The sequence below is a fragment of the Dama dama genome, chromosome 8 (genome assembly GCF_033118175.1).
Source record: "Dama dama isolate Ldn47 chromosome 8, ASM3311817v1, whole genome shotgun sequence".
Taxonomy (NCBI): domain Eukaryota; kingdom Metazoa; phylum Chordata; class Mammalia; order Artiodactyla; family Cervidae; genus Dama; species Dama dama.
The window spans coordinates 2,717,315-2,737,726 of record NC_083688.1 but is presented as its reverse complement, the minus strand read 5'-3'; the positions used below and the strand labels follow the sequence as shown (position 1 = coordinate 2,737,726).

Below are 20,412 nucleotides of genomic sequence, written 5' to 3'. Positions count from 1 at the left end.
GAACCTATGAAAGGCATATTTGATATAATCCAGAGGAGGCCTCTCTAAAAGGCATATCTGAATTTGTTTTCTTTTCAGAAACACTTGATTCTCCTCATCAAGGGCCTGTGCACTGGCTGTAGCCGACTAGACAGAACTGAAATCATCACATTTACAGCGATGATGAAGTCGGCCAAGCTGCCCCAGACAGTGAAGACACTCTCAGATGGTGAGCGCTTCCACCAGACTTGGTTTCTTGGCCACTCCCCTTGCCAGCTGTTCCTCTTTGGTCTGCTAGTGACACTCCTCATCGCTCTCCTGTTTCATATTTTATAGTGGAAGATCAGAAAGAACTGGCCTCACCAGTAAGCCCAGAGCTGAAGCAGAAGGAGGTCCAGATGAATTTTTTGAACCAGCTAACGTCAGTTTTCAACCCTAGAACTGTAGCATCATCACCTGTAGGTCCACAGACTCAGGTGAGTTACTTCAGTCAAATGACCTCATCCTGTGGGATTTGTTAAGATGATAATACTAGAAAAAACAGCTAACGCATGCATTTTATATTTGTGATATAAAATGATGTACCTGCCAAGGGTAGAAAGAAAGTTGAAGAATACTAACTGAAAATAAGTAGCATTCACCCTGATTCCTTCTGTCAACAGTTATTACTGTTTTTTTTAACAATACAATTATTTATATCTTTGACCATGCCAAATGGCATGTAGAGTCTTAGTTCCCTGACCAGGGATCGAACCCATGCCCCTTGCATTGGAAGCATGGAATCTTAATCACTGGACCACCACGGAAGTCTCTAGTGATTACTATTTTGATGACCATTCTTCTGACAATTTCTCAGTGCAAGTAGACAAAGAACCCGTACTCCTACTCTGAAAGGCATCACTCTGTGCTAGTCACAGAATGTATTTAAAGCTATGTACTCCACCACCACCCTGCCTCCCCCAGAAAAATAGCTTGTATTTTTCCTTATGTTAGAGAGGATTTCCCCCTCATTAACTGGGGAGTCTGACAAGTATCCTCGGAGCAGCTGTAGTTTGTACAGTTGGTTCTGTTCTGACCTTGAGGACGACCATCAACAGGTGACAGTATCTTTTTGTTTTTTAATTTATTTTTTGGTCACATTCCCCATGGCATGTTGGATCTTAGTTCCCTGAATAGGGATTGAACTTGGGGCCCTTGCCTTGGGAACATGGAATCTTAACCACTGGACCACCAGGTAAGTTCCAAGGTGCTAGTGTCTTCACAGGCCTTTCACATCCTTTGTTTCTCTTCAGGCGGAAGGAGAAAGTGATGAGCAGTCATCCACAGACCAGGCTTCTGCTATCAAAACCAAGAATGTGTTCATAGCTCAGAATGTGGCTAGTCTTCAGGAACTTGGTAAGGCTCTGTTGTCAAAAAGCTGGTTTCTCTGCTTTCAAAATTTCTTTAAGTGGAAAAGAATTAAGCAGGAGAAGCCTGTTTGTAAGGTTGAGCCTTTTCATTAATTCAGGCGGCTCAGAGAAGCTCCTGCGTGTGTGTTTGAACCTGCCCTATTTCCTGCGCTACATCAACCGGTTTCAAGATGCGGTGTTGGCCAATTCCTTCTTTATCATGCCTGCGACAGTAGCAGATGCCACCGCTGTTCGTAATGGGTAAGGTGCTCCAGGGTGCATATGCTTTACATTTTAAAACTGTTCTGCAAAAGAGAAAAACTGTTTAGTTTTTATGGCATGCCCGCTTTCCTTAACAGAGTGTAGAAGCAAGTGAGTCAGAGACACTTTTGTTAATCTTCTGTTATGTTCCAGTTTTCATTCTCTGGTGATTGACGTAACCATGGCGTTGGACACCCTTTCTCTACCTGTGCTGGAACCTCTCAATCCTTCTCGTCTGCAGGATGTGACAGTCCTCAGCCTGAGTTGTTTGTATGCAGGTGAGCAGTTATGTCTGATCATCTCCTCAGCCAAGCACAGACTTTCTGGAAACCATGAGATCCTTCTGCGTACTCTCTCCCCCTTATTTGGTCTCTGCCCCCAAGGATCATCTAGCATCTCATCTAGATGGAATGAGGTCTCAGTAGGAGTTTTGTAAATTACCTTATTGCTCAGCCGCTGCTGTTGTGTTACGTGGATGTTTGATTTCATAGTGTGTGCACATGGAAGTGTCTGCCGCGTCAGAAGACCATGCTAAGTGCTTTGGGGACGTTGCGATGAGCAACCTGTGATCCTTGTGCTTTGGGGACGTTGCGATGAGCAACCTGTGATCCTTGTGCTTTGGGGACGTTGCGATGAGCGGCCTGTGATCCTTGTGCTTTGGGGACGTTGCGATGAGCGGCCTGTGATCCTTGTGCTTTGGGGACGTTGCGATGAGCAACCTGTGATCCTTGCTCTCAAGGAGCCTATACCTGAGCAGTGGAGGACAGATCGGGCCACAGACTGTGATATAAAACAGGAGACGCTAAAGGCAGTAGAGATCATAGGATGTTACGGGCATACAGAGAAGGGAGCCATGGCGCCCTGCTGTGGGAGCAGATTTGAGGAAGCCTTCTGGAACAGGTGGTATCTGTTTATATTGATAAATACAATGACTGTTTTTCTCCATGCTCCCACAAAATCCCCTCCCTTCCTGTTGATTATGCTGCCTTGGAAGTGGGGCCTGACAGCTGGTGTTTATGCTTTTTTAAGTTATTGTTACGGTGACTTTTTAACCCAAATCACTGATCCTTGGTTTTAAATACCATAGTCCTGGTATGTCTTGGGAGGCCTCACAATTTCCGATGTTTACTGGGTTCTGTGAGTGAGGGTTTGAACAGTCTTAGAAACCTGACCTTGGGAGCATGAAGAAATTGCTGAGGTTAATTATCTCCCTGCATTCTTTGAATGGCTTTATTATAAACACCTCTGTGTATATAGGCATGTAAAGATAACGGCACTTTCACTGGGGAAGGCCATAGTCACAAAGTTGTTCTGTCGATGTATCTTGTAGGACAGGTAGGATTTCAGCTCGGCTGTCCCTCAGCCAGAGGCAAAAGCAGGACCAAAAGTATCCTGGCATTTGGGGAAGCATTTTGAGAGAGTGTGTGTGTGACTAGTGGGTGTTCTACATCCAGAACGGCCTCCTCAAAGAGGGCTTCAGAATGCAGTCTCAGTCATTTGGACCACGTCCTGTAGACAGTAGAGGCCACTGCAAATTTTGAAGAGTGGTATGATCTGAGCTGCACTCCAGCAAGCACACTGGAGCAGTAGTCCACAGGATGTTTGCAGCGGGGAAAGCTGGGAGGCTGGAAGATCTGCTGGGAGGGATTTTCGGTCGTTCGGGGAAGACACACGCAGGGCCTGAGCGAGAGCAGAGCTGTGGGGGAGAGCACTGGCTGCCTGGAGCAGGCGCGTTCTCCAAGCCCATTCCCAGTGTTCACACGCAGTTCTCGGGCTTTGATTTTTGCATTTTTAAGTTTGGGATTCCTGAAGTTCAATTTTCAGGGAGTTTCTTGAATATCCTGTGCATCTCATTGTGCTTCGTTGATAAGAATTAAGAGTCCTTAAAAATTCTTAGTTGTTAAGGGAACTCCGTGGTGGTCTAGTGGTTAAGACTCCGTGCTTTCACTGCCCAGGCGCTGGTTCAGTCCCTGGTTAGGGAACTAAGATTCCCACAGGCCTTGTTGGGCGTGGCCAAAAAAAAGTTCTTCATTGTTTTAAAGAGCCCCCAGATTTGGTTTGTTACTGAAATTTGATCACTTGGGATTTGAAGTAAAAAAAGGGATTTGGCCTAGATGTTTTTGAGAAATAGTGTGAGATTATTTTTTTAATCATTGTAAAATTTTTAAAAAATATTTTTAAAGTAATAGATTTCATTTTTTAAAAACTTATTTATTTACTTTTGACTGTTGGGTCTCTGTGGCTGTGCAGGCGTTTTCTCTGGTTGTTGTGAGTATGCTTCCCCTGGCATCTCTCGTGGAGCACGGCTTCAGTAGTTGCGGCTCATGGGCTCAGTCGTTGCAGCTCCCGGGCTCTTAGAGAGCAGGCTCGGTAACCGTGGTGCGCAGGCTTAGTTGCTCTGCAGCATGTGGGATCTTCTGGGCCAGGGATTGAACCCAGGTCTCCAGCATTGGAAGGTGGATTCTTAACCACTGAGCTACCTGAGCTACCAGGGATGTCCTAGATTTCATTTTTACAGCAGCTTTAGGTTTGCAGAAAAATGCAGCGTTCCCAAACTCTGCATTTGGAACAGTACAGAGTTCTGTTCCCATACACTGTCTCACCCCGTGTACAGTTTTTCTTGTTAACATATTGCATTAATAGGTTGCATTTGTTGTAATTGATGAACCATTACTGATACATAATTAATCGAAATCTGTGATTCACTGCATTAGGGTTCCTTTTTCACATATAGTTCTGTGGTTTTTGACGTTGATACAGAATCTTTTCACTGCCCTCCAGATCCCCGATGTTCCACTTGGTAGTCTCTCCCCTAACCCCATCCCCTAGAAACTGCTGATCTTTTACTCTCTCCATAGTTCCCTTTTCCAGAAAGTCCTATTGTTAGAATCATCGCCTTTTCAGACTGGCTTCTTTTGCTTGCGGGTGGGGCAGGGGGTTTCAGGACCCTCCTGTTGGTACCAAAATCCATGAATGCTCAAGTCCCTTGTGTGAAATGGTGTAGTACAGTTGGCCGTAGCATCTGCAGATGGCCCATCCACGGATTCCACCAGCTACATCTCCAGATGCAGGACCTGCAGATGTGGAGGGCTTGCTGTGTGCAGTTAAGCTTCCTCTCTGTCTTTCTGTGCCTTGGTAGCTGTTGTTTGTACTGTTGTTCACTCGCTAAGTTGTGTCCGACTCTTTGCGACCGCATGGACTGCAGCACGCCAGGCTTTCCTGTCCTTTACTGTCTCTTGGAGTTTGCTCAAACTCTTGTCCATTGAGTCAGTGATGCCATTCCTTGTATGGATACACCACAGTTTGTTTATTGATTGATTGATTATTGATTATTAGAGGACATCTTGATTGTTTCCATTTGTTGACAGTTGTGACTAAAGGTACCATGAATATTTGTGTACAGGTGTTTGTGTGGATGGAAGATTTCAGCTCATTCGGGTAAATATATCTTGGCATGTGCTTGTTGAGTCACATGGTAACACATTTTGCTGTTGTTCAGTCTCAGACGTGTCCGACTCTGCAGCCCCGTGGACTGCGGCACGCCAGGCTTCCCTTTCCTTCACTGTCTCCCGGATTTGCTCAGTCTCCTCTCTGTTGAGCCAATCCCTGATGGGGTCTCAGTATCAGATCCTGGAATTGCTGTGGGTGGGCTATGTTTCTGTGTTTCAGCTTCTTGGAGTGTGTGTCTCTCTTCTTTCTCAGGTGTGAGTGTGGCAACTTGCATGGCCATCCTTCATGTGGGTAGTGCCCAGCAAGTGCGGACAGGCTCCACAAGCTCCAAAGAGGAAGACTACGAGAGTGACGCTGCCACAATCGTCCAGAAGTGTGTAAGCTCTGCCTCTGGGGGCGGGGAGCCCTGAGTGTTCAGTTGAGGGAGTGTGGCGGCTTCCGCTGTGCTCCTCATTAGAGGGAAGGGCGGGGAGTGCTCTCCATACCCCTCCGCCTCGGGTGGTCGGCCTGACACGTCGGCCTCTTGCTTGCTTACCTGGCAGTTTGGGTAGCTTGCAGGGGACACTGCGCTCTGTGGTGGCGGTGGGCCTTGTGGGAGACAGTCGTGCAATCAGCAAGTGTGTAGAAGGGCTCGCTGTACTGTGTCAGTGTGCTTGCAGTGGAGGCAGACGTTAGGGACGAGGGTTTCTGAAGTGGTAAGTGGACTGGATGAACAAGTGTGATAGAAAGTGATCTGACGTGATCCTGCGTATTTTGCTTTAGATGGGGTGGAGGGGACGCTTTTGAGAAGGTGTTGAGAGCTGAATGAAAAGACAGAGTCAGCGTCACGTGAGGATCAAGGAAAGTATGATGATAAGCCGCCATTGGAAGTGACTTGAGGATATTGAAGTCTTCAAGCTAAATTGTTTTGGGTAGGATTTGGCATTTATAATGAACTATGTACCTTGCTCAGATTTTTGCGTATGTTTACTTTTGGACAGCTTGAAATCTATGACATGATTGGACAAGCAATCAGCAGTTCCCGCCGGGCTGGTGGTGAGGTAAGACGTCTCTGCCTCCTGTTTTACCTGTAGTCTCTAAGATGTGTAGCCTGTAGAATCTCTGTCTGTATATTTATATTTCGTGCCTTTTTCAACAGCACTACCAGAACTTCCAATTGCTGGGTGCCTGGTGTTTGTTAAACAGCCTTTTCCTCATACTGAACCTCAGTCCTACTGCCTTGGCTGATAAGGGGAAAGAGAAAGATCCACTGGCTGCTCTCCGAGTCAGAGACATCCTTTCTCGTACCAAAGAGGGAGTGGGCTCTCCGAAGCTGGGCCCTGGAAAAGGGTATGTGTCCATTTGATGCCACTCCTGTTGCGTTTTCCTGCCATTTTCTATTGATGGGGAGCTGGTGTAACTCCTTTCATCTCCATAGCAATAGGAAAGTTTGTCTCCATCCAGTTGATTTGAACAATGAAGATGATGATTGTAGTTCACTGTCTCTATATCATAGCTGTGTGATTTTGGGTAAATCGCTCATTCTCTCCAATCTTGTTTCCTTCTCTGTAAGAGGGAGAAAATACCTGTGTAATACACATTTTTGGACTTCTGCGAGGTTCAAATTAGGGAAGAAAGGTGCTTCTATTTTGTAAAATGGGCTCGTTTGACTTGAATTGGTTACGCACTTGCACGTTGAACCTGTAACATGAGGATTCTGTCTGGCCTCATGGCTTATTACTTCCTGAAACATTTGCTGCTGTTTTGATGAAGTCTGGACCGAAACCTTTGCTTGCCAGGAATGAGTTAGAGATATGATTCCTGTGTTGTTGAGGTTTTATTTTTGAAGCCCCGGCTTATTTCTGGATTTCATTTATTTTTTTCAGTCCTTTCCAGGTACCGCTAAGCTCTATCCAGGCATTGAGACACTGATCAAAACAATCTCCTTGACTTTATAGAGTCTGTTTTTTTGTTTTTTTTTTTAAATAACATTGTTTATCTGAGGCTGTCTGGGTCTCCGCCGCTCTGGTGTGCAGGCTTCTTGCTGCCGTGGCTTCTCTTGTTGCCAAGCACAGGCTCAGGAGTTGTGGTGAATGGGCTTAGTTGCCCTCCGGCATGTGGGATCTTCCTGAATCAGGGGTCAAACCCGTGTCTCCTGTACTGGCAGGCAGATTCTTTACCACTGAGCCACCAGGGAAGCCCTAGAGTTTATGTTTTAACTGGGACAACAGTGAACAAATAGTCGTTTTATAACAAACAGTAGATTTATAATTATCATGTATGAGTGGTGTGAAGAAAAATAAGCCAGAACAAGGAGTTAGGGACTGGCAGGGCCTGTTATTTTAGTTAGCATATTCGGGAAAGGGCTCTAAAAACAAGATGTAGGGTGAAGTGACAGATGGTCCTCGAAAATATTTCAGGTAGAATTGTTCAGGTCTCCAGGTGGAAGTATGATTGGCATTTTTAAGGATCAGCAAGGTCAGTGTGTCTAGAGCAGAGAAATTGAGGAGGAGAGTGGTAGAAAATCCAGTCAGAGAGGTAGCCAGGGCCAGATCACCTTGGGCCAGGTGTAAGCTGTAGGTATCAGAGGGTTTGCAAGAGCGGAGTGATAAGATCTGAATTGTTAGTGACTGAGAACCCAGCTGCCCTGCGGGGAGTAGACTGTATGTGGGTTTGTAAGGTAAGAGGGAGCGAGAACAGGTGGGAGGCTCACACCTTCCTCTGAGCAAGTGAGCTGGGGCGGGGGGTTTGGAGTCTGGTGGTGCTGGGAAAGGCGGGGAGAATGAGTCATGTTGGGAAATGATAGGATTTGCTGGTGGCTTGAATGTTGAGTGTGAAAAATATGTCAGAAGTTTCTGGCATGAGTATCTGGAATTGTGTAATTTACTGAGAGAGGGCACACCAGTTTAGGAATAGATTGAGTGAGAGGAAGGGGAAGAAATGAAGAATTTCATCTGGGCCATGCTGCTTTTTGAGAGGACCGGTAGGCTGTCTGTGAGATGCTGAGTAGGCACTTAGTATGTGAGTCTTGAGTTCAAGGAGGAAGTCGAATTCTGGACCTTAGCAAATCAGTCACTCCCTTGTCTGTCCCAGGCTCTGTATGAGTTCTGGAATGCTGCAGTGGACAAACAAAATAGACGTTCTGAAGAGAGAAGAAGTTGATATTCATGCAAATATATGTCAGATTGTGTCTAGAGAGTATTATAATAAGGGCATTTGACCTGGCTAGAGAAATCAAGGCAGGCTTTCCCGAGGAAGTGTACTGAGCTGAAACCTGAAATAGGCATTGAGATAGTAGGCAGTAGACACCAGGCGAAGTAGGGAGGTAAGCATGTTCCAGAGAGAACAACGGTTTGTGATTTTTGAGTGTCTGTTGTTACACTTGGCATCTTAAAGGGAGTAGAATGCCAATAGGTGTATCCTTTGAAGTTGAAGAAACATTTAAAAGGTGGTTGTAGTTTCTTGAGATTTAAAAGGAATGTGTATACATTGTGTAGGTAGCAAGTCACAAGGAAGCAAAAAAATCATCAAAAATTCTGCCACCCAAATTGGCAAACATTCTTCCAGACATTTTTCTGTGTACATATGTTAAACAGGTACATTTAAGAAAACAGGATCACTGTTACTACATATTGTAGACATTTTCAGTGACACAATTGTAGATTCTGTGTTTTTAATGACAGATGGTATTCCACTATATCAATGTACCGTAGTTAACCGATTAACTTTTTGAACACTTACTTAGGTTGTTCCAAATTTCTTGTTTTGATAAAGTGTACTTTGATAATCCTTCTAAAACAAATCTCTGTGAACTTGTTTAGTTATCCCCTTGGGGTCAGTCTCCAGAAGTATAATTGTTGGGACAAAGAGGACACGTATTTAATAGTGAGAAACGTTTCCCAGGCTCTCTCCCGTGCGCTCCTGGCTGTCCGCATGGTGGAGCCGCCCCTTGCCGGCCCTCCCTGGCAGTGGTGTGTCTTTAGTCTCCCTGTGTGCCGACCTCAGAGGAGGGCGGTGTTCCTGCAGTGCTCTCACGTGTCTCGCGTTGAGTGCTGGTGTGATTGTGGCCATTTTCACACTGCCTGTATCATTTGCTCCAGCCTTCCTTGGTGTTTGTCCTTTCTACTCACTGATGTATGGGAGCTCTTTGTATATTAGGTATACTGACTCCGTGTCATGTGGTCATTTGGACAGAAAGAGAAAGTTCTACTCAGATTTAACGTAAACCTTTGTTTTTATTCTCTTCCTGTCCAGATATTTTGTAAAAGTTGCTACTTTTTAGCCTTTCCTTCTCAAAAGAATGACTTTTTTAAAAATACTTACTTATGTGTTTATTTTTGGCTGTGCTGGATCTTCGTGGCTTGGCTGCGTGGACTTCCTCCGGCTGTGGAAGCCAGGGGCTCCTCATTGGGCGGCGTCCCTTGTTGCAGAGCACGGGCTCTCGGGCACAGGCCCACTAGTTGTGGGGCACAGGCTCAGTTGCCCCTCAGCATATGGGATCTTCCTGGACCAGGGGTCTAACCCGTGTCCCCTGCATTCGCTGGTGGATTATTATCCACTGTACCACCGGAGCCGTCCCCAAAAGAATGACTTTTAAATGTCGGTTTTCACATGACCCAGTAGCTTTGAATTGACAGTTTAAATTGCAGTGTTTTATGGATTTGGAAGAGTTTCTTCTAGTCCAGGAGTTCTTAGCCTGAAGCCTGAGGATCCCTAGGTAGTCTGTAGGTAGGCTTCAGGGAGTGTGAACTTCTGAAATTATATGCAAATTCTATGTTTTTGCAATTTTTTCACCCCCTGGGGAAAGGTCAGTAGATTCCTAAAGGGCCTCAGAATGGCACAATCCATGATTGTAATTTGTTGTGAGTTATCTTAAAGTTTGTGTTTCCCTTTTGCTTTGTGTAGGCATCAGGGCTTTGGGGTACTCTCGGTAATACTGGCAAACCATGCCGTCAAGCTGTTGACGTCTCTCTTTCAAGACTTGCAAGTGGAGGCTCTGCACAAGGTGAGGGCTTGTCCTCAGAATCAGCACAGTGGCTGCTGGCTCCTCTTCCGTCTTAAGTTCTCTCGAGCCATCAGATCAGGTGCTTATTTCCTGTTGAGACCTAACTTTAACTCTCTTTTTACCTTCAGGGTTGGGAAGCAGATGGTCCCCCTGCAGTCCTGAGCATCATGGCCCAGAGTACCTCCATACAGAGGATTCAGCGGCTGATTGACTCTGTCCCACTGACGAACCTGCTGTTGACACTACTCTCAACTTCCTACAGAAAGGTGGGTGGGGTCATGCCACTGATAATCTGTAAGGTCTTCTTATATATCCTTCTTAAAACAAATGAGACAGAGTGTATGCCTTAATCTTTATAAACTCGTTTGTGGTAATGGTTTTGAAGATGAGAAAAGCTCTTACTGATTCCAGACATTTGAATTAGTTATTGATTATCAGCATTGTGATACAGGTGGGCAGTTGGCAGTTTGTGACAGTTGGCATATGAAGCAAAACGTAGAGGACACTGGAAACATTGCCTTTTCAGTTCTTGCCCAGGGTTCTGGTTTTGGAGTGCTTTTATAGCGGTGGTCCCCAGACTTTTTGTCACCAGGGTCCAGTTTTGTGGAAGACAGTTTTTCCACAGATCAGGGATGGTATTGAGGGTGGGGTGGGGTGGTAGTTTGGGGATGATTCAAGCGCTTTACACTTATTGTGCATTTTATTTCTAATTACGTCACCTCCATCTCAGATCATCAGGGTTTAGATCCTGGAGGCTGGGGATGCCTGTTTTATAGGATAAAGCTATGAGAGTTCTAAAGGGAGCTATTAGGAGAACTGCTTCTTGGATTTAGAAAAAAGAGACACAGAGAAGACTGTTGATGTGGTGAAAGGGCCGAAGTGGGATGGCGTCATTTTCGGGGTCGCTGATTGCAGAAGCCTCGCTGTTTTCCCAGGCATGTGTCCTGCAGCGTCAGAGGAAGGGCTCCATGAGCAGCGATGCCAGTGCCTCTACTGACTCAAACACCTACTACGAGGACGATTTCAGCAGCACGGAGGAGGATAGCAGCCAAGGTAGACACCCTGCTGTCTCCCGGGGGTAAACTCCAGAGCGCAGCAGGACGCGTCCCAGGAACTTCCTGCTCACCGTCTGCTTTCACCTGCCCGGCTTGGGTCTTGACCGCATGTGCCCTTAAAGGTGCCCTGGTACTCAAGAGTAACTGGAGCGGTTGGACTGAGTGATTGACGCCACCATCAGCAAAGCTCAGATTGCTTTCCTTTCTTTTCTTCCACAATCAGGATACTTCTCACTTGTTTTTGTTTCTTTCTCCACCAGCTCATGTGGTAAACTCCCTCCTGCTTACTAGTTCCTAGTAGCAGGTTATTAGTAACTAATAATTAGACCAGGTTACTAGTAACATTCCCTCCTGCCTTGGTTTGGAGAGAGAGTAAATAAAATAAGCATGTCAGATTCTTTCTATTCAGGTTTATGGGAACAATGTATATAGTATTGCAAAAAGTGAGATTCTTATCTGGAGGCTTAGAATTGATAGGCAAGTAAAAGTTTGCACTTGAAAACATTTGGCTTGTTGCCAGTAAAATAAAGTGAAGTGATTTCCTTCCTGGGTTTCTTTTAAATAAAATATTGGTCTTGTTGAGGTATAATTTATGCACAATAAAGCACTTCATATACATGCCGTATATACGTTTGTATGAGTTTTGACAAGTTTATGCCACTATGTATCCTCCACCATAATTTAGATACCTTGTATTCTTTTTGACTCAGGCACTTTTACATGGCAGGTGTACTGAAACAATTTAAAAAGTGTGTAACTTTTGTTAACTTTTGTTAACTTTTCTGTTTCCTGTTAGATGATGACAGTGAACCTATCTTGGGGCAGTGGTTTGAAGAGACCATCTCCCCCAGTAAAGAGAAGGTGGCTCCTCCGCCTCCTCCCCCGTCCCCTCCCCTGGAAAGCTCCCCTCGAGTCAAGAGCCCCAGTAAGCAGGCTCCTGGCGAGAAGGGCAACATTTTGGCCAGTCGGAAAGATCCTGAGTTGGTAAGAGTGGATTTCTGAGTGGGGAAGGAGAAATGGGGAGAAGGCGTGTGAAAAGCAGATCATTGGAATAAAACCATTTTGTATGTTGAATCGTTAATTTTCTAAAATTAATTTATTTTAATTGCAGGATAATTGCTTTACAATATTGTGATGGTTTTTGCCATTCATCGGCATGAATCGTTAATGTTTAAAGACGTTTTTACTTAGGGTTTAAGTATATTGATTATATTTCATTAAATAACTCTTGTACTCTTGATGGTGTTTCTCTGATTGAGGGTCAGTAACAGCGTTTAGAATTAGATAGAAGTGAATTGAATCCTGCTCCTACTGCACTTCCTGACTCTATGACTTCAGGCAAGAATCTGAATTTCTCCTAGCCTGTTTTGTCTCCTGTAGTGTGGGAGTGACTGTGCCCCCTCTGAGAATGCTGTGAGGAGTTAGTGGGCCCGGCCCCTACGTCCGGCGTGTCATAACTGATTGCTGACTGTCTGTTCAGCCAGTGTTCGTGGGTGCCACACTGGGTATCAGTCCCTCTCCCAGAGCTTTACCAGTAAGCAGGTCAGATACAGTCTTGGCTTTTATAGCTTAGTGTAGTCAGGGAAGTGGATCTAAAGCAGTTGGTTCAGTTCGCTCTGGTTAGATTCTTACTGTTCTTTTGGTCACTGCTCTGCAGCTTATGGTGTCTCAGCTCCCCGAGCAGGGGTGGAGCCCTGGCCCTCGGCAGCAAAAGTGTGTAGTCCTCACCACTGGACCATCAGCGAATTCCCCAACTTAATTTTAATAGAGAAGTGAAGAGCCGGGCATTCCCAAGTGTATAGTGATAATACAGGCTTCAGGATTGAATATGTCAGTAGTACCTTAGAGCTGGACAAATGTAGGACCTTAGCGGAGTGAAAGCGATCGAGTCAGTCTGTTTGTTAATCCCCCGTCTTCGGACAGCAGCACTCCGTGAGGTCTGTTGTGTTAAGTTTGTACGCCATTTTTTAAAATTGGTTCAATCACATGGGAAAGGCTGTCATGATTAAACTTAGTCATATTGTCAGTGATTTAAAATCTGAGTCTTTGAGTCATTCTGTGTATTACATGAGATCTATGGACATAGTTTACTTTGTATTTGTATTTAGGGTTTGTAGGAGGTCTGGGCTCACAAACCTGGTATGACCTTTATGTGTTCTTTTTAGTTCTTAGGCCTGGCTTCCAACATTTTGAACTTCATCACCTCTTCCATGCTGAACTCCCGGAACAATTTTATCCGAAACTATCTGAGTGTATCTCTTTCAGAGCACCATATGGCCACATTGGCCAGCATCATTAAGGAGGTGGACAAGGATGGACTCAAGGGTCAGTAGACAGGATATGTGCCTGTCGGATATTTTTCTAGCAGCAGTTGGCTGCTGGCAGGGTGGTGCCCTGCATCAAGTAGGTGCTTGGGTAATTGGTTTCCCCGTGTGTGTTCAAGGTGCATCAGATGAAGAGTTTGCGGCCGCCCTCTATCACTTCAACCACTGCCTGGTAACCTCGGACCTCCAGTCACCTAACCTGCAGGTGTGTGTGCACGGCCCCGCTCGGGCCAGGGGCCCTCTGCGTCTCCTGTCAGTATTTCTGTGGCTAAGGAGCAGTTTGTCCTGGGATCCCATCCCTGGAAAGAGTGTTGAGAGACTATGCTAGGATGTCCCTCTGCCTTAATTAACATCATTTCAAGAAAATGTGTCTTTTATCCCCAACTCAGTAAGTGTAAAGAAAAGGAAAAGCTACAAAACCCACTCCTGATAACTATCCTAGTATAAAAGTAAATAGACAAGAAGATATTTTATTAAAAAATAATAAATGGCCAAGAAATGTAGGAAATGTTAAGCGTCATTAGTAATCTGAGAAATATAAATTAAAATGCTTGTCTTAAAAGAATCAGTTAAATTATAGGAGGTGGATGTTCTTTTAGTTCTTAGGCCTGGCTTCCAACATTTTGAACTTTATCACCCCTTCCATGCTGAACTGTCGGCACAGCTTTGTCTGAAACTATCTAAGTGTATCCCTTTCAGAGCACTGTATGGCCATATTGGCCAGTATCATCAAGGAGGTGAACAAGGATGGACTCAAGGGTCCATAATGTGCTCCCATAGACAACCCACCACTGAAATGAAGTCTAGGATCTTGATTGTGGACTTCTAAACCTTATAGCTTTCTTGACTCACTGAAGTAGCTGATACCTGGAATCCTGAATCTTAAATTCCTCATTTCATTAGTTTCACCTATGTATGTGCTTTTGTATTCAAGGAATATTTTAAAATTTAAAATTATTTGATTGCTTTTAGCAATGACATCATGTTCTGTTCAATTTTGTAGGCATTTTTCACTTAACATTATTTGGTACTTTATTATCAGAATTCATCTCTCCTGCTGCACATTTCTGTAGTTTTTGTTTTGACTGCTGTATGTATTTCACTGTGTCTGTGACTGTACCAGTTTATTCGCGTCCCTGCTCCTCCAGCTGATGAACATTTGGGTTGTGTCAGTCAGATGTCATTGTGATTCCAGGTGTTGGATGATCTCTCTCTTTAAAAAGGTTGATTGATTTTGGCTGCACTGACTTGCCGAGTGGGGCTGCTCGTTGCCATCGAGTCTCCGGTTGTGGAGCAAGGGCTGTCCGTGCCTGGGCTTGGTTGCTCTGCAGCGCGTGGGATCTTCCTGGGCCAGGGGTTGAAGCCACGCCCCCTGCATTGGCAGGAGCATCCCTAACCACTGGGCCGCCGGGTGTCCTGCTGTGCTCTCGTGCATGTCCCCATGTGTCTGTCCCCTGTCGCAATTGAGTCTCCTGGGAATAGAAGTTGATGTAGGATTGGCAGGTTATAGCGTCCCTGACCTTGAGCAGATGACGCCGAAGTGCTCTCTGTTGTGGCACCAAGGTTTGCTCTCATAGCAGTGTGCCAGAGATACGGGGATTCACATTCTCTCCCAAGATTTGGCAATGTCAGATCCTGATAATAATTTTATTAACATAGTTAAAGTTAGTGTTTCTCAGTCTTCAGTGTGCAGAAGGATTCCTGGGGAATCTGCTAAAAATTCAGATTCTTAGTTAATGTGACCCCCCCCCAATATTTACCCCCAACCCTCCCCAACCAACCCCAGTAGAATTTAATTTGGTAGATCTCCAATAATTAGCTCTAAGATTGTTAATGAAAATATTTTTATTACTTTTAAGATTATTTCAGTGGTTTCTCAGAATCAAAACACAATTCAAGGACTTGTACTTGCCCCCAAAGGGGCAAAATCCAGGAACCTATTTCATGAAGTTAAAAAATTGATTCTCACAGGGAATTCCCCGGTGGTCCGGTGGTTAGGACTCCAAGCTTGCCCTGCAGGGGGCATGGGTTCCCTGGTCGGAGAACTAAGATGCCGCATGGTGTAGCAAAAAAAAAAAAAAAAAAAAAAAAAATTCTCACAATCCCAAGCTATTTGAGAAATCCTGAAGCATTTCTTTTTTTTTGTTGTTTAAAAAGGTAATTATAAAAGCTATTTATGCTTACCTGCTGGTACATGGGAAAATTTTTTTTTTTTTAGCAGGAAAGAGACTATATGAAGAAATAGAGTAGAAAAGCTATTGACCTGTATAAGGTGAAAAGCAGAAAATGCTTCACTTATGATATTGCCTGCAATAACTTCTCAAGAGTGAAGGGTCAGGGTTTCCTGCCAAAATTATCAGCTCCTTGCCCAGATCTGAGTTTATCAAGAGAGGTTTCAAAGGTCAAAGATTTGCACTTTTCTTGGCTAAACTTGTCTAAATAATGGGGAAGAAATATTTTTCTTTAGAGAATAGGGATTCTTAAGACTCCTGTGATGATATTGCTCTCTTAGCATTTTAAAAATAATTACAGACCTTGTGTGGATGTACAGCTGGGCTGCCCATAGCTTCCCATAGCTGCTGACACTGCAGCGGAAGCCCTCAGATCTCTGTTTTTCATTCCATCTCCAGGTATGGAACTGTAAACTGTTTCCCCATATTTCACTGCTTTGAAGGGTAGTCATTGTAATCTGTCTGCTGTTGAGTCCCCCTACCTTGGATATTATTTCTTTGGAGTAATGTGCAAAGTTGTCTTACGCAAGATGCCTGATTTAAGTTGCCAGATACACAGTGTCTTGTAAGGGATGTTAATAAAAGGTATTGTTACTGTTATTGTTTAATACTATATTTAATATTGCACGTAAAATTACCATAACTGAATAATGCTGTTACTATGGTGATCTAGGTTCATTTATAAGTATTCACTGAAAGTTATCTATGTTTCAGGTACTGTTACAGGAACTGAAGAGATAAAGATAACTTGAGTTAGTGTGGCTTCATGAGAAAGGGGAGATAGGGTGGATAAAGGACCTAGTTTAGAGATCATGGGAAATTATTTGAATGAGGTGAAAGACAAGGAAAGTTTGGGAATCTAAGGTACTGCCCAAATTTAAAACCCAAATGAGACCAGCAGGATGCTCTTGTCTTAATAGAAATAGGGAAATCAGGAAAAAGAGTTGGTTTGGGGGTAAAAGCAATGATATTGAGGACTCAGTGGCTCGTTCTTCTGGGTTTACGTCGACTCAGATTGTATTTACTCATGCGTCACTTGTTTTTTCAGATTTCTATTAAACATTTTTTTATTGAAGTGTAGTTGATTTACAGTGTTGTGTTAATTACTGCTGTATAGCAAAGTGATTCAGTTCTTCATATACATTCATTTTTAGTATATTCTTTTCCATTATAGTTTGTCATAGGATATTGAGTGTAGTTTCCTGTTCTATACAGTAGGACCTTGTCTGTCCATCCTGTGTATTAAAGCTTAAATCTGCTAACCCCAGCCTCTCACTCCACCCCTCCTCTAGCCCTCTCTGCCTTGGCAGCCACCAGCCTGTCTTCTGTGTCCATGATTCTGTTTCTGCTCCGTAGACAGGTTCTTTTTTGTCATATTTTGGATTCTACATGAAAGTGGTATCTAGGGTATTGGTTCCTCTTTCTGACGTGTCTCACTTAGTATGATCATCTCTAGTTGCGTCCATGTTGCTGCAGATGGCATTCTTCCGTCCTTCCTTAGGGCTGAGCCGCGCTCCACTGTGTATGCGCACTGTTCCTCTTTTAGCTGTCTGTTGGTGGGCGTTTAGCTTGTTTCCATGTCTTGCTGTTGTGAGTAGTGCTGCTGTGAACCTAGGGGTGCATATATCTTTTTGAATTATATTTTGTCTGGGTATATGTCCAGGAGTGGGATTTGCTGGATCATAATTCTACTTTTAGTTTCTTGGGCAATCTCCGTCCTGTTTCCCACAGTGACTGCACCGTCTTACATGCTCATGGGTCACGTAAGTTACTCAGGATGATCCTTTGGGCTCTTTGGGTACAGGAGGCACGGTTTGCCATTTTCTGTTTTTAAAAATGAGTCAATGTCAGGTCTCCAGTATGACTTTTAGGTCCTTGCAGTAGGCCAGCCTTGGAGTTGTTTGCGGTCAAGGAAATTGAATAGGTGAAGGTGAAGCTCTCCTTTACCAAAGGAGTAAGCTGGAGACAGCTAGCAGAGGCATTGTCTATGTGATTGTATTTTTTCCTTTATCAGTATATTAAATTCTGTAGCCCTTTCAATCAAATGAGAAAAACTGTATTATCAGTGTTTTAAATTTGAATAAAATAGTCACCATTACTGCTTTTGAGAAAAAAAAAAAACACACACCTCTTTATTATTATTATTATTTTGGGGGGGGGATTTATTTTTTATTTTTTTTATTAGTTGGAGGCTAATTATTTCACAACATTTCAGTGGGTTTTGTCATACATTGATATGAATCAGCCATAGAGTTACACGTATTCCGCATCCCTATCCCCCCTCCCAAACACACCTCTTTAAATAGTGAAATTTTGAGGTGCCAGAGGGATGAAGATGTCTTGGAAAATAGTTGGAAATGTGAGTCTGAAATTTAGGAGTTAAAACATTAAGACTGACACTACAGTTTTGGGAATTGCCCACTGAGAGGCCGCTGTTGCAGTGATGAGATTCACGGAGATGGGTCGAGGACAGCAGGAGCAATGAAGGCTGAGGCTAGCCTCAGGACTGCTGGCACAGAGGGGCAGCGAGGAATGCTGCTCGGGGGGCGTCCAGGGGTGCGCTGGGCTGGGCTTCGCTCTGTTGTGACTCAGACTTGCTCCTTAGGAAGTCAGAGTGCGAGGGGTGAGGAGAGCCGGTTGCTGAGGAGTGTTGGCTCGTTTGTTACAGCTCTGAGGCCTAAGCCATCTGACAGACAAGCTCACTTAGAGGTGGTAAACAGCAGAGAACAGACGGCAGCTGTGATCCTCTCGCCGAATTCCTGCTTCCTTTTGTTGCAGTCCACATAGGGGCATGACTGTACAGTTGTTATCAGCATCGATGTGTCCCTCGGCTTCTGCCTTTTCAGACTTCATGGTTTTATGTCTGTGGTGACGTAACGTATAGTGTCTTTATGTTTACTTGGTCTTTGTGGTTGCCACCATGACGACTGCATGTGCCTTGATTTGATTTGATTTTTTATTACCAGTAGTGCTCCAGTTAAGACTTTTGCAATAGATCAGACATGTTTGCTTATTTTTTGATTTGTTTTCTTGAGTCAGGAATGGAGAAGTTAGTCATCATGCCTTTGCTGAGTGTAATGATTAAGAATGTGGGTTTTAGAGAGACACTTGGCTTGTCCCTTGGTGATCTTGTGGCCCTGGTCATGCTCCTGAGCCAGCCTGAGCTCTGCCCCTCATCGGTGCAGCGGAGCACACCCCGCCTGACGTTACAGCTCAGCGTCGAGTGTCACGGTCTCCCTACAGCTCTTACCCCGAGCAGCCCCCAAATACATCAGCGCTGCGCTCGACATCCATGACTTTTTGAACATTTTCGAGGAATAGGGTCCTCTCGGATGTTTTTTACAAGAGTATAATTTAGTTTGGCAGACTTCAGAATTTATCCTGTGTCCTGAGGTAACCATGATTTGTGTTTTCTAAAGCCAAATGAGAAAGCAGGGTTTTGTCTGGTTTTTCCGTTGGCATCCTGCTCAGCTTGTGTGTGTGTTTGAGGAGATAAATAGCAGCTTAGATGACTGAGCTGAAAGTAAAGCTCGTTTAAAAGATGTGCTGCAACTGGAGGCAGAGACAACGGCCCTGATCAATTCTAGATGCCGTGACATCTCGGAGGCAAGATTTCTCTGCTAATGCTGTTAATACAAGTTGTTGGCCTTCTCAGTTGTGGCAGCTCCCCCTTTGGAGTGTTATTTGTGGTCCATAACAGACTTGAAGGAAAAACTTAGCTATTACAGTTGAAGTTTTCTTTCAAAGACACAGTGTCCGTTGAAACTGACCCCGATTCTGCCGTCTCCAGGCACACGTCCTCTTTGGGGACCTGATTTCTGACACTCGTTAACTGCCGTTGCCACAGCGCGCAGGAGTAGCCCCCTGCCCTGCCCTCCCTGACGGCCTCTTGTGTCTTCCATGCTAGAGCGCACTGCTGCAGCAGCTGGGAGTCGCCCCGGGCTCTGAGGGCCCGTGGCCCTTGTATGTTCACCCTCAAAGCCTCTCTCTGCTCGCGCGTCTCCTGCTCATCTGGCAACATAGAGCCAGCGCCCAGGGTGGCCCTGACGTCCCTGAGTGCCTCAAAGTCTGGGACAGGTAAGGTAACTCCCACAGAAGCCCCGAGGAGAAGGCTGCCTTTTAAAACTTGTTTGACTGGTTTGTAGTTCCTCTGTGGCCCTGAGATGGTAGTCTGATGATAGGCCTAAAGCGGCAAGGGGGGAGGAGTGTGTCTCTGATGGGGGGATTTGGGAGGAGCTGGGGGGCTGTTTAAAAAACAGATGTACATAAACTAGGGTCTGGAAACAGAATCTTCCTTTAGCACATGGAGGATTTGATTGCAAATATCAGAGGGAACCTGAATCCGGAACATAACCAATTTTATCCTGACCTGGTTTTATTGAAAGAGAGGGAACAGGGAAGCCAACTCTGTCTTTCGACACAAAACCACTTAGAGTGACTTGCAGTCTTTTTTGGACAACTTTTAAAGAATATTTTTACTTGGGGGAAGCTCAGATTAATCATCTAAATCCTCTTTAGATGGACCTATATTTGCCATTTTTGTTTACATGGTTGGGAGTCTTCAAAGCAGTTAGTTTTCCTAAAAGGCTTTGTTTTCCTCTTTGCCATTCCATGATCAAATAGCTCTGCTGCTGGATTTGAGAAATTATAAACCCCCTTGAATGCCAGACGTGCACTGTATTTTTCCTGGTGGAATCTTGCGAAAAGGCCGGAAGGTGGAGGATGGGGGTGGTGGTGAGG

The 20,412-nt window shown here is 44.6% G+C and overlaps 1 protein-coding gene across 2 annotated transcripts in view; it reads left to right on the top strand.

The window, feature by feature from the left end:
* UBR4 (ubiquitin protein ligase E3 component n-recognin 4) overlaps positions 1–20,412 on the top strand; it is a 132,156-nt gene that overhangs the window by 9,651 nt on the left and 102,093 nt on the right. For both annotated transcript variants that reach the window (XM_061148034.1, XM_061148033.1), the window contains exons 4-18: positions 79–208; positions 316–455; positions 1,272–1,374; positions 1,487–1,628; positions 1,782–1,906; positions 5,331–5,455; positions 6,059–6,118; positions 6,217–6,407; positions 9,963–10,062; positions 10,191–10,328; positions 10,998–11,115; positions 11,914–12,101; positions 13,283–13,442; positions 13,561–13,646; positions 19,580–19,749. In XM_061148034.1, coding sequence (XP_061004017.1) covers positions 79–208; positions 316–455; positions 1,272–1,374; positions 1,487–1,628; positions 1,782–1,906; positions 5,331–5,455; positions 6,059–6,118; positions 6,217–6,407; positions 9,963–10,062; positions 10,191–10,328; positions 10,998–11,115; positions 11,914–12,101; positions 13,283–13,442; positions 13,561–13,646; positions 19,580–19,749 — 1,976 coding nt within the window. The remainder of the gene's footprint in view (positions 1–78; positions 209–315; positions 456–1,271; positions 1,375–1,486; positions 1,629–1,781; positions 1,907–5,330; positions 5,456–6,058; positions 6,119–6,216; positions 6,408–9,962; positions 10,063–10,190; positions 10,329–10,997; positions 11,116–11,913; positions 12,102–13,282; positions 13,443–13,560; positions 13,647–19,579; positions 19,750–20,412) is intronic.